Here is a 21,929-nt window from a genome sequence, read left to right on the forward strand (position 1 = left end):
ACAGCAAACAACCTTGACATTTAAATATCAATGGTTAAAATCTTCAGGCATTGTGCATTACTTCCAAAAACAGGCTAGTAAATATTTTAGGTGTTAAGGTCACATCTTACGATCCCTTGCATAGAGGATAACCCAGCACTACACAAAGATATCTGGCACAACAAGAACACAAAGGGAAGATATGTGATTTGTCCTTTTATTGGTAGTTAAAGCATTTGTCCTCTAGTAGAGGCGCTGGGGTTTTCCCATGGTGCTCTTGACGTAGAGGGCACGGACGTTCTGCCAGTTTTTCTTCAGCAGAGACACCAGGAAGTTAACCGCCAGGTGGATGTTGTACACCAGCTCTTCCTCAGACATCTTCACGTGACCCACTGCCACCGCCAGACACAGCACCTGGAAGAGGACATGGTCACAATGAGCCCAGACAGGTTGACAAAAAAAGACAGCAATCAGAGCAGCTTTTGATTTACAGACATGTAACAAAGTAACCCATGAACAAGGTCCCCACCAACAGAGTTCCCAAAATTGTCTACACATAACACGCCTTCCAAGTCTGAATGCACGCATCATGTACAATCTGAAATACAACTACATATACTGTATCTGGCACCAAACTGAGCCGTACCTTCTTCATCTGAAACTTGATGGTGGACTTAACCTCATCAACCTTGATGTTGAGGTTCTCATTGTGGGTGAGGAGGGAGGGGAACTTGCCAGCCTTGTTGAGCCCAGGCCCCAGGATACGAGGGATCTGTTTGATCAGAGACTCGGAGGCCAGGAAGGCATCGTATTTCTTTGCTGATGGGGGAAGACAAATGGGAGTCAACATAATTACCAAGAGACAGACTATAACACGAGACTTGGACCCAGTTCTTCAGGACAGAGAATCTAAACCCGATGTATATGTGGAAAAACAAGTGCAAGACCTAGATGATCATAAGATGAAAACTCGAAGTGACTCAAAGCACCACTCACCCAGCTTCTTCACCATTTTCTTGTTCTTGTTGAGCTTTTTGAGGGCCTCAATGTCCATGTGTGGCAGCTCTGCAGCCTTTGCCTCATCACAATGCTGCTGGTCTCCCAGGATGCATACAGAGAACTTGGGCCTGGGGGTGGTCTTCAGTCTACAGGGGCGATTCATTAAAGTTCAAACATATGGCACACCAGTAACGCTCACAAACCACATTGAGTCGTCACCATCTGGCCGTGCTAGAATGGATGACTTCTAACTAGAGCAAACCCCTAAACCCACCTTTAAACATAAATCCTTACACCACTAGCTTATGCACCTTGTGATCAGTACAGACAAGTTACTTTCACCCTTTCCAACATGGCCATCTAGTAACTCTCCAAACGGGACCCGATCCAAACCCAGAGGGATGACTCATACAAGAGAAGAGCACTCTTGAGTCTTACCAGGACCACACCGACTGGCTTCTCTTCTTGACTCCACCAGCAACACCATTAACTAAAATGGTCGGCTCAAGGGGGGCGCGAAGTCCCCCCCCGTCTGCCTCCCCTCATGTTTTAAGACCCAGGGTAGGGGTCCGCCCGCTGGTTCCCTCTCCCTAGGGAGGGGCTCAGTCGGACTACCCAAACACTTCTGCACCGCCTGTCCCACACCAGTCCTGCTAGTGGAATTTAGTTTGTGTGCAAGTGTGAGAGGTCTACTGTTAGTGTTTGAGAGATTGTACTTGACTGCATACGTGTCTTGTGTGTGCATGAAAGGAACTGGGAATGAGTAAGTGAGTTTCAAATGTTCAGATCAAACGGGCCAAACCAGGCCAGTTCACACGGGACTAAGAGGGGCAGACAGGCAGAAGGATGGGTGATATGGGAAAGGTGCCGAACCTGACGGTGCCAGAGAAACGCTTGTCCTTCTGGGGATCGTAGTTCTTCAAGCTGATCTGGAGTTCTACGGATTCCGTGAACCTTTAGGACGTGAAAGGATGTGGTAAACATCACAGGTCCAGGAATAAAGCAATCGCGATCAGTGTGAGAATGAACAAATATGCAGTATTATACCAAATTCGAAAGACCAATGTGCAATAACATGTCTAAAGTCAAAAACAGTTCAGCTGCCAAGGGAACACTTAAGACTAGAGGAAGGATCTTACTTGCGTGGCTTGGCCAGAGATCCCGCCTGGACCTCCTTGACCACCTCATAGAGCATATCCCTGGATACCTTGCTGTAATCAACCAAAATGTTTGTCAATAACAGTGTACCACATTAGACAGATCTTTAAGAACTCATGAATGTGCATCCTGTCCCACATTCTGCTTGCAGACGTAACTGACTTGAAGCCGTAGCAAGTTCTCGCCAGCAATTGACATTACAAACTGGTAACGAGTCTGCTTATAAAAAGCCAATAAAAAAAGGGCAATTCACAAAACTATTGCAATATTAACAAGTCCCAGTCAGGTCCGGCACTATTTAGCTCAGTTCGGAACAAAAATGATTACGATTTAATGCTAGATGGATGTGGATGTGAGTCTAGGTCACATTCTAGCGTTAGCATGCAAGCTAGTAGCACTGCGATAGAAGTGGAGAATTCACAAAATCCTCGTAAATATGAGGTTGAAAGTGAACCCAGTTACACGGCAGAACTATAGAAAGCATTTAACTAAAGATAATATAACATCTGACTTCTTGTTATTCTTTATTTGAAGTCATTTTCACTCACCTCATTTTGACGGTATTGCTCGCACGCGACAGAGCACTGAAAAGAAGGAAGAAGAGCAGTCCGTCGCAGTTTATAGACGTGGTTCGGTGACGTAAATTCAGCGCTGCCGCTCTGGCCATATTTGTAGTTTTCCCCCTGTGAATAATCTCTAGCCTATCTCTAGCCTATTTTCTGGATTGAATATGTGGATTTAGACATTTATATAACTGGCATTGGTAACACCAATATGCTAGTGTAAGCATGTGAAAACTTCATACAAAAGCCCTATAAATAGTATTGGATCTTGCAGTCTCAAAGACCAAAATGAAGTCCTCAGGCATGATGTGGCATTGGAGGTACAGTGAGACATTTTATTTATTTATTTTTGATTTAACCTTTATTTAACTAGACAAGTAAGTTAAGAACAAATTATTATTTACAATGACGGCGTACCAAAATTCAAAAGGCCTCCTGCAGGTACGGGCCTGGGATTAAAATAAATAAATAAATACAACATAAATATAGGACAAAACACACATCACCACAAGAGAGACAACACAACACTACATAAAGAGAGACCTAAAACAACAACATAGCAAGGCAGCAACACATGACAACACAGCATGGTAGCAACACAACAAAACAACAACATGGTAGCAGCACAAAACATGGTACAAACATTATTGGGCACAAACAACAGCACAAAGGGCAAGAAGGTAGAGACAGCAATACATCACACAAAGCAGCCGCAACTCTCAGTAAGAGTGTCCATGATTGAGTCTTTGAATGAAGAGATTGAGATAAAACTGTCCAGTTTGAGTGTTTGTTGCAGCTCGTTCTAGTTGCTAGCTGTAGCGAACTGAAAAGAGGAGCGACCCAGGGATGTGTGCGCTTTGGGGACCTTTAACAGAATGTGACTGGCAGAATGGGTGTTGTATGTGGAGGATGAGGGCTGCAGTAGATATCTCAGAAAGGGGGGATTGAGGCCTAAGAGGGTTTTATAAATAAGCATCGACCAGTAGGTCAGGCGACGGGTATACAGAGATGACCAGTTTACAGATGAGTATAGAGTACAGAGATGTGTCCTATAAGGAGCATTGGTGGCAAATCTGATGGCCGAATGGTAAAGAACATCTAGCCGCTCGAGAGCACCCTTACCTACCAATCTATAAATTATGTCTCCATAATCTAGCATGGGTAGGATGGTCATCTGAATCAGGGTTAGTTTGGCAGCTGGGGTGAAAGAGGAGCAATTACGATAGAGGAAACCAAGTCTATATTTAACTTTAGCCTGCAGATTTGATATGTGCTGAGAGCAGGACAGTGTACTGTCTAGCCATACCCCAAGTACTTGTATGAGGTGACTACCTCAAGCTCTGAACCCTCAGAGGTAGTAATAACACCTGTGGGACGAGGGGCATTCTTCTTACCAAACCACATGACCTTTGTTTTGGAGGTGTTCAGAACAAGGTTAAGGGCAGAGAAAGCTTGTTGGACACTATGAAAGCTTAGTTGCAGAGCATTTAACAAAAAAATCCTAGGATCACCTAGGATTGAGCCTTGGTGACAGGCAGTGGCTGAGACAGCAGATTTTCTGACTTTATACACTGCACTTCTTAGAGAGAGGTAGTTAGCAAACCAGCCCAAAGACCTCTCAGAGACACCAATACTCCTTAGCTGGCCCACAATAATGGAATGGTCTACCATATCAAAAGCTTTGGCCAAATCCTGAATTCATGCTGAACTCTGACCTGCCTTGCCCAAGTGATATGTTATTTGTTATAAAATCCAAGGTCCAAGGGCTGCTACTCTGGTAATACTGATGCCCTTGCACTATAGCAACAAGGGAATTGAGGTATCCTGCGGGGCGGCAGGTAGCATTGAGCCAAGGTTGCTGAAAAGTTGCTGGATCGAATCCCTGATCTGACAAGGTAAAAATCTGTCGTTCTGCCCCTGAACAAGGCAGTCATTGTAAATAAGAATTTGTTCTTAACTGACTTGCCTAGTTAAATAAAGGTTCAATAAAAAATTGACGAGAGACTTGAGTTAACACATAAGTCAAAAATCAATCATAAATAATTGTCACAATGCCTGTAAACTAAGTGCTTATCTGCTAGCTTTTACAGTCTCACAATCCTATCCCCATTCAAACACAGTGGGGGGTAACAGTCCGAGTTCCAAACAAATGTCAGGTTAGGCTTCCCAGCAAATTGGGAGGGTTTGGCTGGAGCAAGGAGTCTGGGTAGACAGGCAACCCTCGGTGGGCTCCACTCTGCATGTAGGCTGGATACCCTGGCCTGAGCCTAGCCTGTCCTTGAAAAATAATAGCTGGAGGGTCAGTGAGGTCTCTGGAGTGTCATTGTTCAGACACATCTGCTGAACGCATTCATCTGGCATAGCTCATTGGGTTCACATGCAGTTCACACAGGCACGCATGCACGCACACACTCACACCTCAACAAAGAAAACACTCTCAGGAAGGAAGCCAGTGGCGACAGGCTGTCACCTGACAGTCGGTATGCAGACCTGACCCATTCTGTTGTATATTATGGATTTTCTTTCTTTCTTTCTTTCTGTCTCTCGCTCGCACACACACACACACACACACACACACACACACACACACACACACACACACACACACACACACACACACACACTTACATTTGTAAACAGATGGACACATGCACTCTGTCTCCTTTGAACAAATATTATTTCTCTCCCCCTCCTTTCTCTCTCACACACACACACATTAACTGAGAGTTTGTGACTAGGCTACTTCCAATGATACACGAAGACAAATTATGTGAAAGGTCACTAATCAATTGTCTTTTGTGCTTTGCACCAATCTTTGGGTCAATCTCAAGTGACACCCTATTCCCTATATAGCGCACAGCTTTTGACCAGAGTTCATTCTTTGGTTCAGATGTTCCTTGCAGATATGATGTAAACATATGATGCCAAACATATAACATATCCTCTACATCAGTGATGGGCAACTTTGATGGGGGTGGGGGCCACAAAATAACAAAACTCATCATGAGGGCCCCCACTAACTCTAAGTTGAGACCCGACTGAGTTCCCCCCCACCCAATGTTTTAATTTTTTTATCCATGGGCCCACCGAACGGGGGCCATGGGCCGCCAGTTGCCCGCCCCTGATATATAGTATAATATGCGAAGCATTCTAAGCTGCGGGAGGATGTCCACCTTCAAATTTGCCCTGTCCTCTTACATTCGGCTGGTGACCACTTTATATCCACTGAGTTTTGTATATTTTTTTACCAGTAATGCTCATTGACTTGACATTCCAAATTACCCCACGATGACGTCACTCCCGTCCCCCCAGCCCTATAAAAGGGACCCCCATCTAAAAGTAATTCATAGTCTTATCTATCAATCATCTACTAGGCCCCGTGGCCCCAGGGTGTCCCGTTGTCGCAGGAGAGAAGCATTAGACAGGCAGGGTAACCTACCTGACCTAACCACCCCTCCCGAACTACAATCATTTATTGATTCAACGGCTGGATTCCAACCATTATAAACAACATAAACATTTACATCTAAGCCTATAGCATTGCACAACATCAACAGACAACTAAAGAAGAGGATCGGATGGACACGGGAATATCAATTAATAGGCTATTAGCTTAAAAGCATAACGTTTATAGGATAATTTCAATATCCAACCATTGATAAACGGTAAATCATCTATATTATAGTACAGTAAACATAAGCCTCTCAGTCGTTCAGTCGTGGGAGGGTCTACTTCTACAATTTTGCGCCTATTTTCTTAATTTTAAGATAAAAAGAAGAGCGTTATCCTCTTACATGCCACCTTATATTTAGCTTTGTTTTGTTTTTGCAATGGCACGGTTACTTTGGGAGATTCAGCTGGCATAATGCAAATTATGTAAGCATTTGTAGGCCAATTTTGAATCTGTAGAATGACTACATTAACAGTAAGGCGACACTCTGGCCGCGTTCTGACGTCACAACGCGGGTCGGATTGGTGGATGCTGAGGACTAATTAAGCAGCGCGTGATGCTAGTAAAGATATGTTAATGCATGCACCACAGCCTGAAGTAAATGTTTGCTGCCACTGAAGATACCGTGTGTTAAAAATGTGGATTTTGTGGCGTTCATTGCAACAGTTGTAAGCTGTACGGCTCAAGGCTCAAATATGTCCAATAAACTGGACATTTGTGGCTGTTGCAGAATCGTTTTTGGTACTTTTACATCTGAAGACTTGCGAGGTGTACTGACCCCGGAAAACGTCCCGCCCTCCCAGGCTTCACTTGAGCCTGTCTCGGGATCTTATTTGTTTATTTTTCAACAGTAATGTTGTTTGATTTATTTGATTACATTTTTTGGTAATTTGGTATGTTTTTGGGGAGAGGGGGGGTCCTGTTTCCATCCCGCACAGTAGGTCGCAGGATGCACATTTTAAAGTGCAACAAAATTATTTTTCTGTGCCTGGTCGCACAGACTTTTATGGTCACACAAGGTGCCACCAGTGGATTTAAAATGAGTAGCATAATTATTTACATGGCCACAGTTGCATCTTCCAAACTATTTTTTACACCCGGTCTCAGGGATGGCTAACTGGAAATGCCTTTGGTCTCAACCGAGTTAAGTAAATCAGCTTTTAGTTCTCTCGCACCTTATTTGTGGAAAAAAATCTTCAACATGTTCTTACATTTGAGTTTTTTGTGCCTCTGTCTAGGGCAATTCAAAAAGCTGATTTACGACCTTGTTTGTTATAAATTTTTATTTCTGCTTGCATTTTGTATTTATATTTTCTGTAATTCTGGGCTCATCTGTAAAAGAGACCTAAGGGCTCACTTCCTGATAAAAATAGGGTGACAGTGAGCATATGACTGAGCAGTGAGTAAAATAACCATAGATGGGAAGTTGACAATAGCTTAAGGTTCTATGGTTGCAGTCCTCAAAATAAAGAATAAATTGCATGGCATCAAATTAATCAGATCCAATGATGATACCACCTGTAGAGTGATGCTAGTGAGATTTAATCCAATAATTGAAAACAAGAACATCACATGTAGTCAAGCAAGTAAGAGACACATCAAAAGTATTACCGAATGTTTAATTCAACCATTTGTAGGAAGTTCTATACATAAGGTAGAAATTGTATTATTTCCATCAGTTAACACCAGGTGTTTACACAGAAGTTAAATGGGAGGAAATGCACACTATGCAGTTGTAGACGGTAGAATATTTCAGACCTTTGCTAGCTGTGTTCATACATTTGTATGGGGAAATAAATTAGTCAGTCAACCATTGAGATTCTTATATTTTTTGTTCTTTAGCTTTTTGCTCTTGGAAAATATATTGTGCAGCAGTAATACTTTACTGACATTTCATTGTAACGTGTTCTATTCAGTAACAAACACAATAAGGAAAAGGGTTTTTATTGACAACTTCTTTAGTTAAGTAATAGTGCTGCTAGTTAAGGGAATTCAGAGGGGGCGGCGTAGTCATTTGTCTGCAAGCAGTCAGAGAAAAGAGCATGGACAGCAACTTAGAACAGTTCACCAAACCATATCTCTAGAAATTTACTGACACAAAAAGTGTCAATAAAAGTTGAATAATAACCACAGGTGGTCTGTGACAATGACATATCCAGGGGCATCAGATAAAAAGCAGAAAATAAAAATATTCCTACTGAGAGAAAGGAAGACGGTTAGAGGAAGAAAAAAAGGTGCTCAGGGGGAGAAACTACACCCCAGGGTACACTGACTCCAAGTGGATACAGCATACTGTAACCAGAACAAGTGGTTGAACACATCACTTTATTATCATCATCATCGTTTCAACTTGGCAACAGAACATTGCCAATGCAACCTTGTGAGAACATTTCTGCTGTAGGTAGTCAGCATCAGATCAGTGAGTTGTGCGTGAACAACTTCCTGTGAGCTAAAATAGACATATCTTTTGAATAAGCGCTTCAACTGTAACAATTTGGCAACCCATCTCCTGTATGGGCAAGGAGTCACATACAGTAAGTACCATTCAAAAGTTTGGACACAGCTACTCATTCAAGGGTTTTTTACTTTATTTTTCCTATTTTTGACATTGTAGAATAATAGTGAAGACATCAAAACTATGAAATAACACATACTGAATCATTTAGTAACCAAAAAAAAGTGTTAAAAAAATCAAAATCTATTTGAGATTCTAAGTAGCCACCCTTTGCCTTGATGACAGCGTTGCACACTCTTGGCATTCTCAACCAGCTTCTTGAGTTCCCACATATGCTGAAGACTATGCATGCTGCTTTTCCTTCACTCTGCGGTCCAACTCATCCCAAACCATCTCAATTGGTTTGAGGTCGGGGAATTGTGGAGGTCAGGTCATCTGATGCAGCACTCCATCACTCTCCTTGGTCAAATATCCCTTACACAGCCTGGAGGTGTGTTTTGGGTCACTGTCCTGTTGAAACACAAATGATAGTCCCACTAAGGGCAACCCTGATGGGTTGTGTATCGCTGCAGAATGCTGTGGTAGCTATGCTGGTTAAGTGTGCCTTGAATTCTAAATTAATCATAGACAGTGTCACCAGTAAAGCCCCCCTCCTCCTCCATGCTTCACGGTGGGAACCACACATGCGGAGATAATCCGTTCACCTACTCTGCGTCTCAAAGACACAGTGGTTGGAAACAAAAATCTCAAATTTGGACTCATCTGACCAAAGGACAGAGTTACAGCGGTCTAATGTCCCTTGCTCGTGTTTCTTGGCCCAAGCAAGTCTCTTCCTCTTATGGGTGTCCTTTAGTAGTGGTTTCTTTGCAGTAATTCGACCATGAAGACCTGATTCACACAGTCTCCTCTGAACAGTTAATGTTGAGATGTGTCTGTTACTTGGGCTGCAATCTGAGGTGCAGTTAACTCTAATTAACTTATCCTCTGCAGCAGAGGTAACTCTGGTTCTTCCTTTCCTGTGGTAGTTCCCATGAGAGCCAGTTTCATCATAGCGCTTGATGGTTTTTGCGACTGCACTTGAAGAAACTTTAAAAGTTCTTGAAATAAAACATTTGAAATGTAATGTCTAAAAGTAATGGACTGTCATTTCTCTTTGCTTATTTGAGCTGTTCTTGCCAGAATATGGACTTGGTCTTTTACCAAATAGGGGTATCTTCTGTATACCACCCCTACCCTGTCACAACACAACTGATTGGCTCTAATGCATTAAAGAAATTCCACAAATTAAATTGAATTGCATTCCAGGTGACTACCTCATGAAGCTGGTTGAGAGAATGCCAAGAGTGCTAAATCTGTCAAGGCAAAGCATGGCTACTTTGAAGAATCTCAAATATATTTTGGTTACTACATGATTCCATATGTGTTATTTCATAGTTTGTCTTCATTATTATTCTACAATGTAGAAAAAAGTAAAAAGAAACTCTGGAATTAGTAGATGTGTCCAAACTTTCGACGGGTACTGTAATAATAGAATTACTGCAAAAATTAAATTGTATCTCACAATATAGAACATAATAAAAATAGATTTACATATCATTGAAATAATTTCTATGTAGGACATGCAGTATTTCATCAGTTACCATGATTGGTTGACCTAAAGAATGGAGGATAAACCCATTTCCTCTCATGGCAAAATAGATTGGTCCCCCTGCAACTAAGAATTCCAACAGCTTCAGTATTATGATGGGTTTGTCCAGAGCAATAGAACAAGTCAATATGTTTCTAGCAGTGATGTCTTAACTGTTGGCATGCATTTCAACTCCCTTCAGTTGATCACTGAAAAAAGGAAGGGATAGGTCAAGTCTATGGTGGAATTCCCACAGAAGTCTTCTCTGTATTGCTTTCATGTGATCAGGCCTTTCAGACCAGTGACTGAAGTGAAAGATGGAAAGGAGGGGGGGAGCAACTAAAGGAGGAGGATCCATTTCTCTTAAAGTATTACAAAATGGTCTTTAGTTAGACTGTGCGACTGACCGACAGCTGGCCAATTTTTTCACACCCTACTCAGTGGATGAATGAGAAGAGGGGGGAAAGAACGAGTGGGAAGCTCATCATATGACAATTTTACTGTTAAGGCATCCGCCGCATACATAGGTTTCGGTTTGCTCCCAGTAGAACTCGGCTAGGCAAAGCGAATGTTTGTGCTTGCGTACTCCCTTAAAACCTTCTCTTGAAAAACAAGAAAAAAAGTGGCAATATTACTGTTATTTATCCCTCTTGAGCCAACACTTCCTCCAAAAAAAATGACGTTTTCACCAAGGAGGTCTTAGATGTTTGATGCAGTAAATCAAGTGAAATAATGTGCATGAAAACTAGTGGTGCAGTGCAGACAGTAGGGTCTGGCTGCTGCTGCGCTTTCTTATTGAATGACAGCATACACTTCTTTGAACAATCCGGTTCATAGGTCAACAGTAGGGGTGGGAACTATCACCAACTAAGGGACGTAGGCGTCGGCTACTGAACTTACGCTTGCCTCAAGAAAAAAAAAAAAAGAGTGCGTGAACAGCCGGAAAGAACCCTGCCGAACAACAAAACAAAAACGTCACATGATGTTGTCGTAATTTATGCGTGAACTGTTTTGACTGGGAAGCACAAGACCGGCTTCAGAGTTTGGCTTATCGACAGTGCTCAGGTTACAGAACACCGCCTGGCTGAAAAAATACATACAAATAATACTTCAATTATACATAAGTAATCTAGCGTAAACATAAGTAAAATCATACATGGAAACATCTTACACAGACCCCGGGGTCAGGTTAACCTTCACAGTATGACAACACAGAATTGTCCCATGGTTTTAGACCCAACAGTTTTACACAAAATAAAACAAAAGGTATTGAGGTTAGGAGGTTGTAAGAATCTATAAATGTATATATATATGTGTGTCCATTGAGAAGTGAGACTGACTGAGTATGTCCATGTACTTCCTGGTCTAACAGGAGGGGAGGGAGCTCAGTGGCATGGAGGGAAATAAACTTTGAAGGTACAAATATTAACTCCTACTATCAGACAGTGTCTGGGGGAATGACACGAGGGGGGGGGGGTTGTGAGTTATCAATCAAAACCGTTCTATGATTGGCAGATAAATTGTGAGGTTGACTGACGGGTGTGAATTTGTACTGAAAGTATCCATATGAGGAAAGGAGAGTTAAGGGGGTTTGGTGATAGCTGATCCCAGGGTAAGGGCCTTAGGAATGGGAAAGGGGACGCCCATGGTTGCCGACGACCCTCTTATTTCTACAGGCAAGCAGAACCATCCCTTTTCTGAATATCAACATCACAACCTCTTAGAGAGTTTGTAGCACAAACAAAATGGCAGAACAGTCTGATGATAACCCTGAACTGCAGGGTTAAGAATGGGTTGACCGTTGTAAAAAAAACACTCCTCATCGGGAGAGACTACAAAAATCTGTTGTATAAAAATAGCAATGCTGATCATCGGTCGAAAAATAGAGTCGGGGAAATAAAAGTAGTCTTGGTTTTGTTGTGGCGTTGGTTGCGGAGCCGTTTGTTATTCTCCTGGAATACCTCTGCACCTTCACCACATTGAGAGCAGGAGACTACAAGCAGTCAACTGTATCAGTCCTGTCCAACCACAGTTAAAAGCCTGCAATACAACAGCATCAATTATGTCTTGAAACAGCTCAAATCAGGTTTTATAATATACATATATATTTGGGACACCCAACCACTTCCACGCATGTTTAATATGTGGTAGGGTGTGTATTACTTTGTATTAGTCCATTGCTCCATTCCCAATCAGAATGTCATTCCGTCCAGTCCAGACAGTCAAGAGACCCTGATGAAGGCAGTTTGCTGCCCAAACTATGGTGATTCTTTAGAAATCAATTGCATCGGAAACAAGAGTGTGCAGCTATATTCATAGTCATAACTCCCACCAGTCAGCACATTGCCATTTCAGGTATCCGTTTTCCTCAGGCTTTTATTTAAAAAAACGTTAGAATAAAAACGCTGACACACCTGACTCAACTGATCAAGGTCGTGATTGATTGGCTGAGGAGTTGAACCGGGTGTGTTAGTGCTGGAACAAAAAACATGCACCCCCTGTGACTCCCACTCACAGGAAACAGGAGTGAGTGAACAGCACTGCTGTTGTAGAAAGCTAAAACCAGTCCAGTCAGTACATGTCCTTGTAGATCTCCTGCAGCAGCGGGTGCAGTGAGGTCTCTGACTCAGTCTTCTTAATCTTCTGGACCAGCATGGCGTTCTCTGTGACCAGCTGGCGCAGGTCGGCCATCTTGTTGAGCAGCTTGGGGAAGAGGTAATGTGAGTCAGCGTGGTTGCCCAGCAGGTGCTGGTCCAGGGCCTGCAGGATGCTGTCCTGAATCTCCTCCACCTGCTTGATGTTCATCAGCCCCGGACGGTCTGGGAGGAGGAGAGAGCGGAGGTGGAGGGAGAGAGGAGGAGTGGGAGAAGCGGTTTAGTATGCTGTATGTCAACTGGTAGAAAACAAACTTGTACACGATTTCAACACTAAGCTCAGCTTGGCTTATTATGACAGTGCATAGTACTGAATTATAAAATGGTAGTACCAGTACAGAACCAGCACGTACCTCCACAGAGGATGATGGCGGCCACAAACAGGGCCAGGTCACTGTCGTCCAGCTCCAGGGCGTTGAACTTAACGGCAAACTCAAACTTGGGCTCCATGATCTCGCTAAAGGGCCGCCGCAGACTGCGCAGGAACTCCCGGGTCACAAAGCCCTTCCCGTTGGCCACAAGCAGCCCATCCTTGTTCATGAGCGAGGGAAGCATGGCGAAGATGGCCTCGTGTACGCCGTACTTCAACAGCGTCACCTGGTGGGGGGGAGGGAGAACAGCAGCCTGAATATCACTAGTCCAATATCTCAATTTTTTTTTTTTTTTTAAACTGGGTTTTTGCCCAGCATGTATACATGTTTTATGTTATATAGCCAACTATAGATGACATTCCTGGCTGTACAATGACTCACCCAACAAAACTATGGATTGATGATTTGATTGAATGTTGCTTTACTGTACCTGGTCTTGATTGATAATTGGTGTGTTCTTGTATATACCTGGTCGTTGAGGAAGAGGTCTACAAAGCCGGGGATGCTCTTGGCGAACTCCGTGAGCTCCCTGACCGTCTCCACCGTGGTGCACTGGCAGCGGTAGAACACGTGAACCCCTATCTCCTTGTTGGGCGGCGTCCCGTTGATCAGCTGGTTCCACACCAGCCCGTTCTCAGCCTGGTGCAACGAGTCCATGTCGTGGATCACGAAGGGCTACGGGGGGGGGGGGTATTTAGTTAAGTAATAGCAGTATGACAACACTAAAACAGACCTTTCACTTGAAATTGCATTCTGTAAGGCCATTCTGCCTGGGCCTAGTTTAGGAAGACATAGTGTATGCAGACAAGTCCCGTGTGGCTCAGTTGGTAGAGCATGAGGTTTGCAACGCCAGGGTTGTTGGTTCGATACCCATGGGGGACTAGTATGGGGAAGAAAAGAAAAAATGTAAAAATGTTACTAATGTAAGTAAGTGGCTCCGGATAAGAGTGTCTGCTAAATGACTAAAATGTAAATAAGCACACATCCAACCTGTAAATCAACTCATGAAAAAGAGTAGGCTGTTCTGAGTGACACCGACATTTGGCCCATTGCCCTGTCCTCCACGATCTCAGACACAACAGTGATAAGGCATCAAGGCAACCAGGGTTTTTACAACAAATTCATACACAGCTGCTAGGTTGCTAGGCAACCAACGCTACTGGAGAGCCAGGCAGTGTGAGCAGAGGTGAAGTCAGTATAGCCTGGTGCTAAAGTGCCCTTCTGGAGTATAGGCGACATTCTTGTCACTTCGATTAGTGTGGATTGAAATGACAGAATCAAAAATGGCCATGGACACAATTGACGTGCATGGAAATTACTTCACGTCCCAATGCAGCAGCTACATTATCAAATCATTTCTGGGTAACAATTACAATGCCTTCAGAAAGTATTCACATCCTACATTTTAAAATGTATTAAAATGTAGATGTGTCACTGGCACAATACCCCATAATGTCAAAGTATAATGATGTTTTTAAACATTATTACAAATTCATAAAAAAATGAAAAGCTGAAATGTCTTTAGTCAATAAGTTTTCAACCCCCATGTTATCACTGGTATCTCTGTACTCCACACATACAGATAAATGTAAGGTCCCTCAGCCGAGCAGTGAATTTCAAAACAGATTCAACCACAAAGACCAGGGAGGTTTTCCAATAGTTCTCAAAGAAGAGCACCTATTGGTATATGGGTAAAAAAAGAATTGAAAAGCAGACATTGAAAATCCATTTGAGCTCAGGGATGCCACTATGAAGGCAAGTGTGACTTTAAAACAGAGTTTAATGGCCAATAACAGACGTTGATTAAAGAAGCCCCCCCGCACCCCTCTAATGGGTTAAATGCGGAAGACACATTTTGGTTGAATGCATTCAGTTGTGAAACTGACTAGGTATCCCCTTTCCCTAATTGACAGAGTGAAAAGGAAGCCTGTACAGATATATTTTTAAAGACGATATTCCAAAACATGCATCCTGTTTGCAACAAGGCACTAAAGTAATACTTAAAATGTGGCAAAGCAATTAACTTTTTGTCCTGAATACAATGTGTTATGTTTGTGGCAAATCCAATACAACACATTACAGAGTACCAGTATGCTTATAACCGTTAAGGTCTGGATAAAACGGACCCAGAATGGAGCTAAGCACAGGCAAAATCCCAGAGGAAAACCCGGTTCAGTCTGCTTTCCACCAGACACTGGGAGATGAATTCACCTTTCAGCAGGACAATAACCTAAAAACACAAGGCCGCATCTACACTGGAGTCGCTTACCAAGAAGACAGTGAATGTTCCTGAGTGTCCGTTTGGACTTACATCTGCATATATGGCAAGACCTGAAAATGGTTGTCCAGCAATAATCAACAACCAATTTGACAGAGCTTGAAAAATTTAGAAAATAATCAAATGGGGAAAAATTGTACAATCCAGGCATGCAAAGCTCTTAGCAACTTACCCAGAAAGAATCACTGCCAAATGTGATTCTAACATGCAGTGCCTCAGAGGTGTGAATACTTACTTAAATTAGATATTTCTGTACTTACATTTTCAAAACACTTGCAAACATTTCTAAAAACAGGTTTTCACTTTGCCATTATGGGGTGTGTCAAATCGGTGAGAAGAAAAAAAATAAGATTTAATCCATTTTGAATTCAGGCTGTGACAACAAAATGATGAATAAGTCAAGGGGTGTGAATACTTTATGAAGGCACTGTATGCATAATATTGACATATGTATATTGTATTGAGCTGACCTGGTGTTAATGCATTATATGTATCATTTTTACATATGGACACAGTACTGAGCTGGTGTTAAAGTATTATATTTCATTTACATATGGATACGCTACCGGGCTGGAGCTATTCTTGCCGGTGAGGATGCTGCGAGCTTTCTTCTTGGTCATGTTGAGGTTCTTCAGGTAGGCGTTGTTGACCCGCTTGGCCAGGGATTTGAGGTCCGAGCCGTTGGGGTTGGTGGTCGGAGCCGTATCTCCCGCCAGGAGGCCCGCCACCAGCTTCCTCTTCTCCGCCTCCGGCATGCGGCCGTACCGGATCGCTGGGAACACAATCAGTGTACATCCATAAATTGGGTATGCTCACAGGGTACACATCCTTGACTTTGTCTAAAGTGAAAATGAGGGAACGGAAAGGTGATCAGTGTGTGTGTGTGTCTCACCGTCGTGGGACATGCCCAGCAGCAGGCACTTCTGGAAGCGGCAGTACTGGCACTTGTTCCTGCTCTTCTTCTGAATCTTACAGCTGCGCTCACAGCGCTCGTACTCCAGCTTCATACGGATGGTCCGGCGGAAAAAGCCCTGAGAGAAAGAGTAAGCAAAGGGGTGAATAAAATAAAAAAGCTAAGTGTATATTAGATAGACATTTTTAAATGATTAGATATAAAGAGCAGCAGATTTGATTGGAAAAGTGAAAAGGTCAGATTTATGAATTATGCAGTGGGCGACTCCAAAACACTGACATCCTGGGAGTTTCCTGGGATGTCCTCATGCCTTCCCTCTCGGCTTCCTCACCTTGCAGCCTTCACAGGCGTGTACTCCGTAGTGGAACCCCGAGGCTTTGTCTCCACAGATCCGACATTCCACGTTGATCCCGGCCCCCGTCCCTTCCTCTCGACCCAGGAAGAGCTGGTCCGACAGCGATGGAGACGACGTCTGGGACAGATCTGGAGACGGAGAGAGGTTCTGTTATTACATGGTCCTTTCTGAGTTTAACTAGGGACCGGAGTTTGTCCTGATCACATGACCAGACAAGGAACATCTCATATAAAACGTCTTGGTATTATATTTTGGACTAGTGAAAAGGTCCAATTACTCATAATTCACAATCCACATAAAAAACATGTGTAATATGAAAGCATTGAATGAATTTCTCTGTAATACTGGAACGACCGTACAGAGCTGAACGTAAGACAAGGACGAGACTCGAGTCAAGACTACAAACTAAAAAGTTATTGTTGGTGACACCAGTCTGGACAGTCTGTATAGTATTTATTTGGCTCTGGGTATGACTGGGCTGTGTGTCAATTGACCAACGCTACCTCAAGATGTTATGTATATGTGCAATGTGAGCTGTGTGTGCTCATGTCCATGTTTCTATATGTGCGAGTGTGTCAGGAATCTGCTGGTGTGTTCCAGACAGTTCCTCCCTGGGGTTTGATCTCTGCTGCTGCCTGCCAAAGAGTTCTCCCAGTGGAGCCCAGGAGGTATGCCAAGAATGCTAATGGCTCAGAGACCCCATGGAATTACACTGGCTAGGAGGGACAATCAGATCTCAAGTTACGTTCCATTTCAGAATATAGAACCATGCGAGTTTTATAATGTTCTAACCAAGATGTTCTGTTTCATCTGTTCTGTTTCTAGGGGGATGTCGCAACACCCTATTTAGAAGTAGAATGGCAAGGAGGGACATTCCGTTTTAAGGCCATTCCATTTCAGAAATTGGAACCGAGTGCGTTCTGTTCCACTCTGTTACACTCCACAGAACTAGAGTAGGTAGGACGGACAATACACCTCAATGTAACCATGTTAGAACCATGTTACGGGTGTTCTATTCTATCCGTTCTAATTCTAGGATAAAAACCTGAGGGCTGCGCTGCTAGGCCAGGATGAAAGTGTGGGAAACCCAGCACAGTCGTGGCAGGCGGGTTGGGCGACGTCAGGCCACACAACAGGAGAGACAGGGGGTCTGAGTTCCTCTGTGTGTGGGAGGAGAGGCCTAGGCGCCTGAGGAATTTATCACGAGGAGAAGTAACACCGCAAGAGCAGACTGACCAAGACCAGCATGGGTGGTGCTCCATACCTCCTCCATGACCACTTTCATCTGAGGCTTTTTCCTCAATTCATCTTTCCTCCATTCCTCACATCTCTCCTTGACTCCTTCCCAAAAGAAGGTCAGAAGGGAGGTACCTTGGATTTTCTCCAAAACGGCTTAGGAGGAGGCGAGGACAGAGGATGCAAAGAATGAGTCAGTGCGCATGCGTCACAGTCAGTCCAAAAAGAGGGTTTTAATGACAGGGGAATTCAGTCAACTTGCTTTTCTATTTGTATAACCTAGATTCTGCTTAACAGCATTAAACATGAAGCCCCTGATTGCCGCCTTTGAGGTTGTTTTTTTCCTCTCCAAGTCACATGCAGGACACACACTGTGTAGCTCTGGTGTGGTTTTCCATCTCTGGTGTTTCCCCCCCATGGTCATCACTTAAAGGAGCCATCAGCAGTTGCTACATACACTTTTTAAAACCACACACACACACGCACGCACACCTCTCACTCGCTCTCTATTGATTCCCAAAGAATATTATTAATGAATGCCTCACGAACTGTCTTACCCCATCAGAACCCAAAATATAGGCTTGCTTTACACCAACGTTTGTAAACAAGGTAAATGTAAATAAGTACTGTATAGCCACAAAACATGGTTAAAACTATCATTTTGATTTCATGGAGGGTCAGTCTTTGCATCCATAGCTCGGTCTATGAATTTGAGAGTGGTTACATTTTACCAGCCCCATCCTTCAGCTTTTCACCGAAACAGGGGTGGGTAAACCATTGTTTCTATACTGCTGATTGCAGCTTTAAGAATGATGGTTGCCTGTTGCTCACCACCTGAGAAGAGTGTCATTATAGTCAGTGACAGAGCCTGTTGCCGTGGTGTGACAGAGCCTGTTTCCGTTTCGAGATTAACACTAGATGTTGCTTGTCTGAAGCGATACGGTTTACCTGAAGCCCAGGTACAGTGTGTAATACACGTTGATCTTGAGAAACCAAAAAACCTAAGAGTGCAGTCAGACTCATTCTCAATGTTTACGGAAAAAAAACCTTCACCGAAAGAGCTCAACTGGTCTGACCTCTGTACTAGACCACAGCCTATCCACACTCCGGTTCTTTTGCGAATTGGCCATCTCCCACCTGCCAAGGCAAACACAAGCATAGCTTTACTGGCCAGAGATGAAAATGTAGGTTGGCAGAGCTGGGAGAGGAGGCCAAATCTGACCGGAATGTAGGAAATAGAAAGGTATCCTATATAGAAGAGTAAAGTAAAGAATTTCTGGACCAGAGTTTCCCAAACTCAGGGGCCACTGGTGGAGGAAAGTGTGTACAGTAGCTGGCTGGTCTGACAGTGGTTGGTATGATGGCTCAGAGGGAGAGCAGCTCAACGTTAAAAACACCAACTCAGAGCCCTATACCGGGACACACTAAACTGCTCCATGTACTGAGGATGTGTGTGGTTAAGTGCGCATGTGTGCGTATAGTATATGTGGATTAGAGATAACAATCTCTCGGCCGTTAAACAAAAACAAACAGCGCTCCGTATCAAAAGGGTATCTGTATCTGGAGGAGAAGTCAGTGGCCCCTCACAAGGATACGTGGCTGGCCATTCTAAAAAACGTTTGTTGGCGAGATCTATTCCTGCAGATTAAGTTAAGGCTACTTGCCGACCGTTTGTTTATAATGTAGGCTATGTCAAGGTTGTGAAGGAGTATCGTAAAGCATATTGTGATACAAAACGTTTAAATAAAGTTTGATTTGTTATTTTTCAAACCTTGTTTAAGCCATCACAGCTGGGTATGAAACATGTACGCCCAACTCAAATCGGTGTCAAGGGAAACCAGATTTTAACACTGGGGAGTCTTTTCTGAGTAGCTCCATGACGCTTCAAAAATAGATCAAGTGTGTTACGTGAGAAGACATTGTTGCAGTCTTTGGACCTCCTGTGAGGATTCCATCATGACCCAGCAAAGTGACTTCTTCTCACCACAATCTCAATGGACAATTCATTGTTGCAATGTAATAGTCAAATAAAGCGCTCTCTTTACAAGCATGGTCACGTCGGCCCGTCGCACTGTAGGTTGTCCTCCATGGGCCTTACTCAGATGTGTACAATTTGCAGTTGAAGTATAATGGACCCCGATTCCGACCTGAGTTAAGCGTGCTAAAAAAGAACATAATTCCCTTTTTATACACATCTCTTTAAATGTATTCTAACCCCGAACTTAAGAATGAGAATAGCATGCTATTCACCCGCTATTCCGTTTGGGAGATCTAAGAAATTAAGGTGTGGCGGAGGTGTGTCTACGGATAAGCCGTATTCTGACCTTGACTTAATTCCACCACCTTTATGCACAAGGAGACTATGAATATGGTCGAGGGAACCTGTCGGTTCAAAGTGGAAAAAGCATGCATTTGTCCCCGATATAAATAACAGCATTCTCCATGCAGAGTAATTTCAAAATGGAGAAGAGCTAATGATAAGAGCCTAAACGAGTAGTCCATTTCGAGAAGGGGATTGTAAGTGCACATAGCAATCGTTTTAGACAATTTTTCCTTATGATCCCTGGAGACAAATATGAAACCAGCAAACTGAAAAATCATTCAAATGACATGCATTGCGGACCCTTTTCCAGAGAAATGGGCTATAAACAGCTGCGCCGTTATTCCGAATAATAATTGTATGTCCTCATTTACGTGGAAGACATTTGGACACCCAAGCTATTAGGTTTCTGTGGGGAATAAAACAGCAGAGTTGATTCATGCGCTTTAGAATGGTGCAATTATAGCCTGTGTTGTGGGCTTGTCTCGATTAGACATTTAAGTAAAACTATGTTCAATATTTGCCACTGTCAGGAGCCACCGTCAGTAATACCCACATACATTTATAAACCGTCATTTTAGTGTTAGTTGTTTAAAAATGTACAGTTTATATTTTGAATCATTCCGTTGACCTTCCCTGTGTCACGTCTGTAAGTTGTGACTGAGTGTCACAAGCTTTAGTGGATCATATTAGGCTAACGTTGTGCAATAATGTTGGGACATGTAGCCTATTTTAATCATTATGGAATCCAGATCACACATAGGAGACTAAACTCGGAGCACGATTCACGACAACTGGACCCGTTGTCATACAGTTCCATGATCAGAGAGAATTAGGGTAGATTTATAGAACTATAGTTCAACCCCTATTGTACCATTTCCCCCCCCCTACCTTCCAATATTTCATGGCTATGACAACTTTCAGGATGAATCAAACCACTAGTTTTTATTTGTCAATATATTTTGACCGTAAAGGCTCTCCAAACCAGTTTTTTAAATTCATACTCACTCCTAAACCTAAAATGTACCTAAAATAATCTACAAGAGTATTTTTAAATCTACTAGTTGGTGCTGAAACAGAAACAAAGATGGATAGATGGCAGTCTTTAATTGATCCCTATTTTCTGAACCTTCTAATAAAAAATAAAAAAAGGTACACCGTATTTAAAAGGGACAGCTTAAGATAAATGTTTCATCTGTTGAATTGATTCAGTGCGCACAAGGGAATATCGCCTGCAAAGCATGTTACGTGACTGAATAAGAGAAGTCTGAATACCAAATACTGAGAAGTACATAGGAAAGGCGTGCGTAGGAAAGGCGTAAATTCTTAATTCGGAATCTGCCCATAAGTCTTTTTGCTGGGAAACAATGACAGGCTACTGAGCACCACTTTTCTCTCAGGGAGTATAAACACAGACAAAATGGAGGTAAAGGCCGACTGTACAGTTAAAACAGTTCTAGATTGCAGCATTGATTTCTAGATCAGCACACTGTTTTAAATCAGCACAGCAAGTTCTAGATCAAAATCAAATCTCATTTTCCACATGCTTTGCAAACAAGTGTAAACGAAC

At 43.0% G+C, this 21,929-nt stretch overlaps 2 protein-coding genes across 3 annotated transcripts in view; both read right to left on the reverse strand.

The window, feature by feature from the left end:
* Positions 1 to 182: 182 nt before the first annotated feature.
* On the reverse strand, positions 183 to 2,731 carry LOC110494983 (large ribosomal subunit protein uL1). Its single transcript, XM_021570337.3, has 6 exons — positions 2,685 to 2,731; positions 2,118 to 2,189; positions 1,852 to 1,932; positions 976 to 1,124; positions 626 to 798; positions 183 to 393 (listed from the first exon to the last, which is right to left on the reverse strand). The coding sequence occupies exons 1-6, from the start codon at positions 2,687 to 2,689 to the stop codon at positions 223 to 225; spliced, it is 651 nt and encodes a 216-aa protein (XP_021426012.1). The 5' UTR covers positions 2,690 to 2,731; the 3' UTR covers positions 183 to 222.
* A 5,019-nt stretch (positions 2,732 to 7,750) lies between these two features.
* LOC110494977 (peroxisome proliferator-activated receptor delta) overlaps positions 7,751 to 21,929 on the reverse strand; it is a 43,643-nt gene continuing 29,464 nt past the window's right edge. Inside the window, exons 3-8 of one of the 2 annotated variants that reach the window (XM_036948206.2) lie at positions 16,780 to 16,931; positions 16,428 to 16,566; positions 16,087 to 16,307; positions 13,726 to 13,932; positions 13,240 to 13,483; positions 7,751 to 13,051 (exon numbers count right to left, since the gene is read on the reverse strand). In XM_036948206.2, coding sequence (XP_036804101.1) covers positions 12,804 to 13,051; positions 13,240 to 13,483; positions 13,726 to 13,932; positions 16,087 to 16,307; positions 16,428 to 16,566; positions 16,780 to 16,931 — 1,211 coding nt within the window. In that variant the 3' untranslated portion in view covers positions 7,751 to 12,803. The remainder of the gene's footprint in view (positions 13,052 to 13,239; positions 13,484 to 13,725; positions 13,933 to 16,086; positions 16,308 to 16,427; positions 16,567 to 16,779; positions 16,932 to 21,929) is intronic. The other variant, XM_036948207.2, reaches the window with a different exon arrangement.

This window comes from Oncorhynchus mykiss, chromosome 17, assembly GCF_057628025.1.
Source record: "Oncorhynchus mykiss isolate SJ-2025 chromosome 17, ASM5762802v1, whole genome shotgun sequence".
In the NCBI taxonomy this organism is placed as follows: domain Eukaryota; kingdom Metazoa; phylum Chordata; class Actinopteri; order Salmoniformes; family Salmonidae; genus Oncorhynchus; species Oncorhynchus mykiss.

Excerpts from the sequence above, each read along its gene's own strand:
- LOC110494983 (XM_021570337.3), bottom strand. Across the intron at positions 1,933-2,117 it reads TCTCTGGCCAAGCCACGCAA|GTTCACGGAATCCGTAGAAC; the intron begins GTAAGATCCTTC and ends CACGTCCTAAAG. Across the intron at positions 799-975 it reads GAAAATGGTGAAGAAGCTGG|CAAAGAAATACGATGCCTTC; the intron begins GTGAGTGGTGCT and ends TTCCCCCATCAG.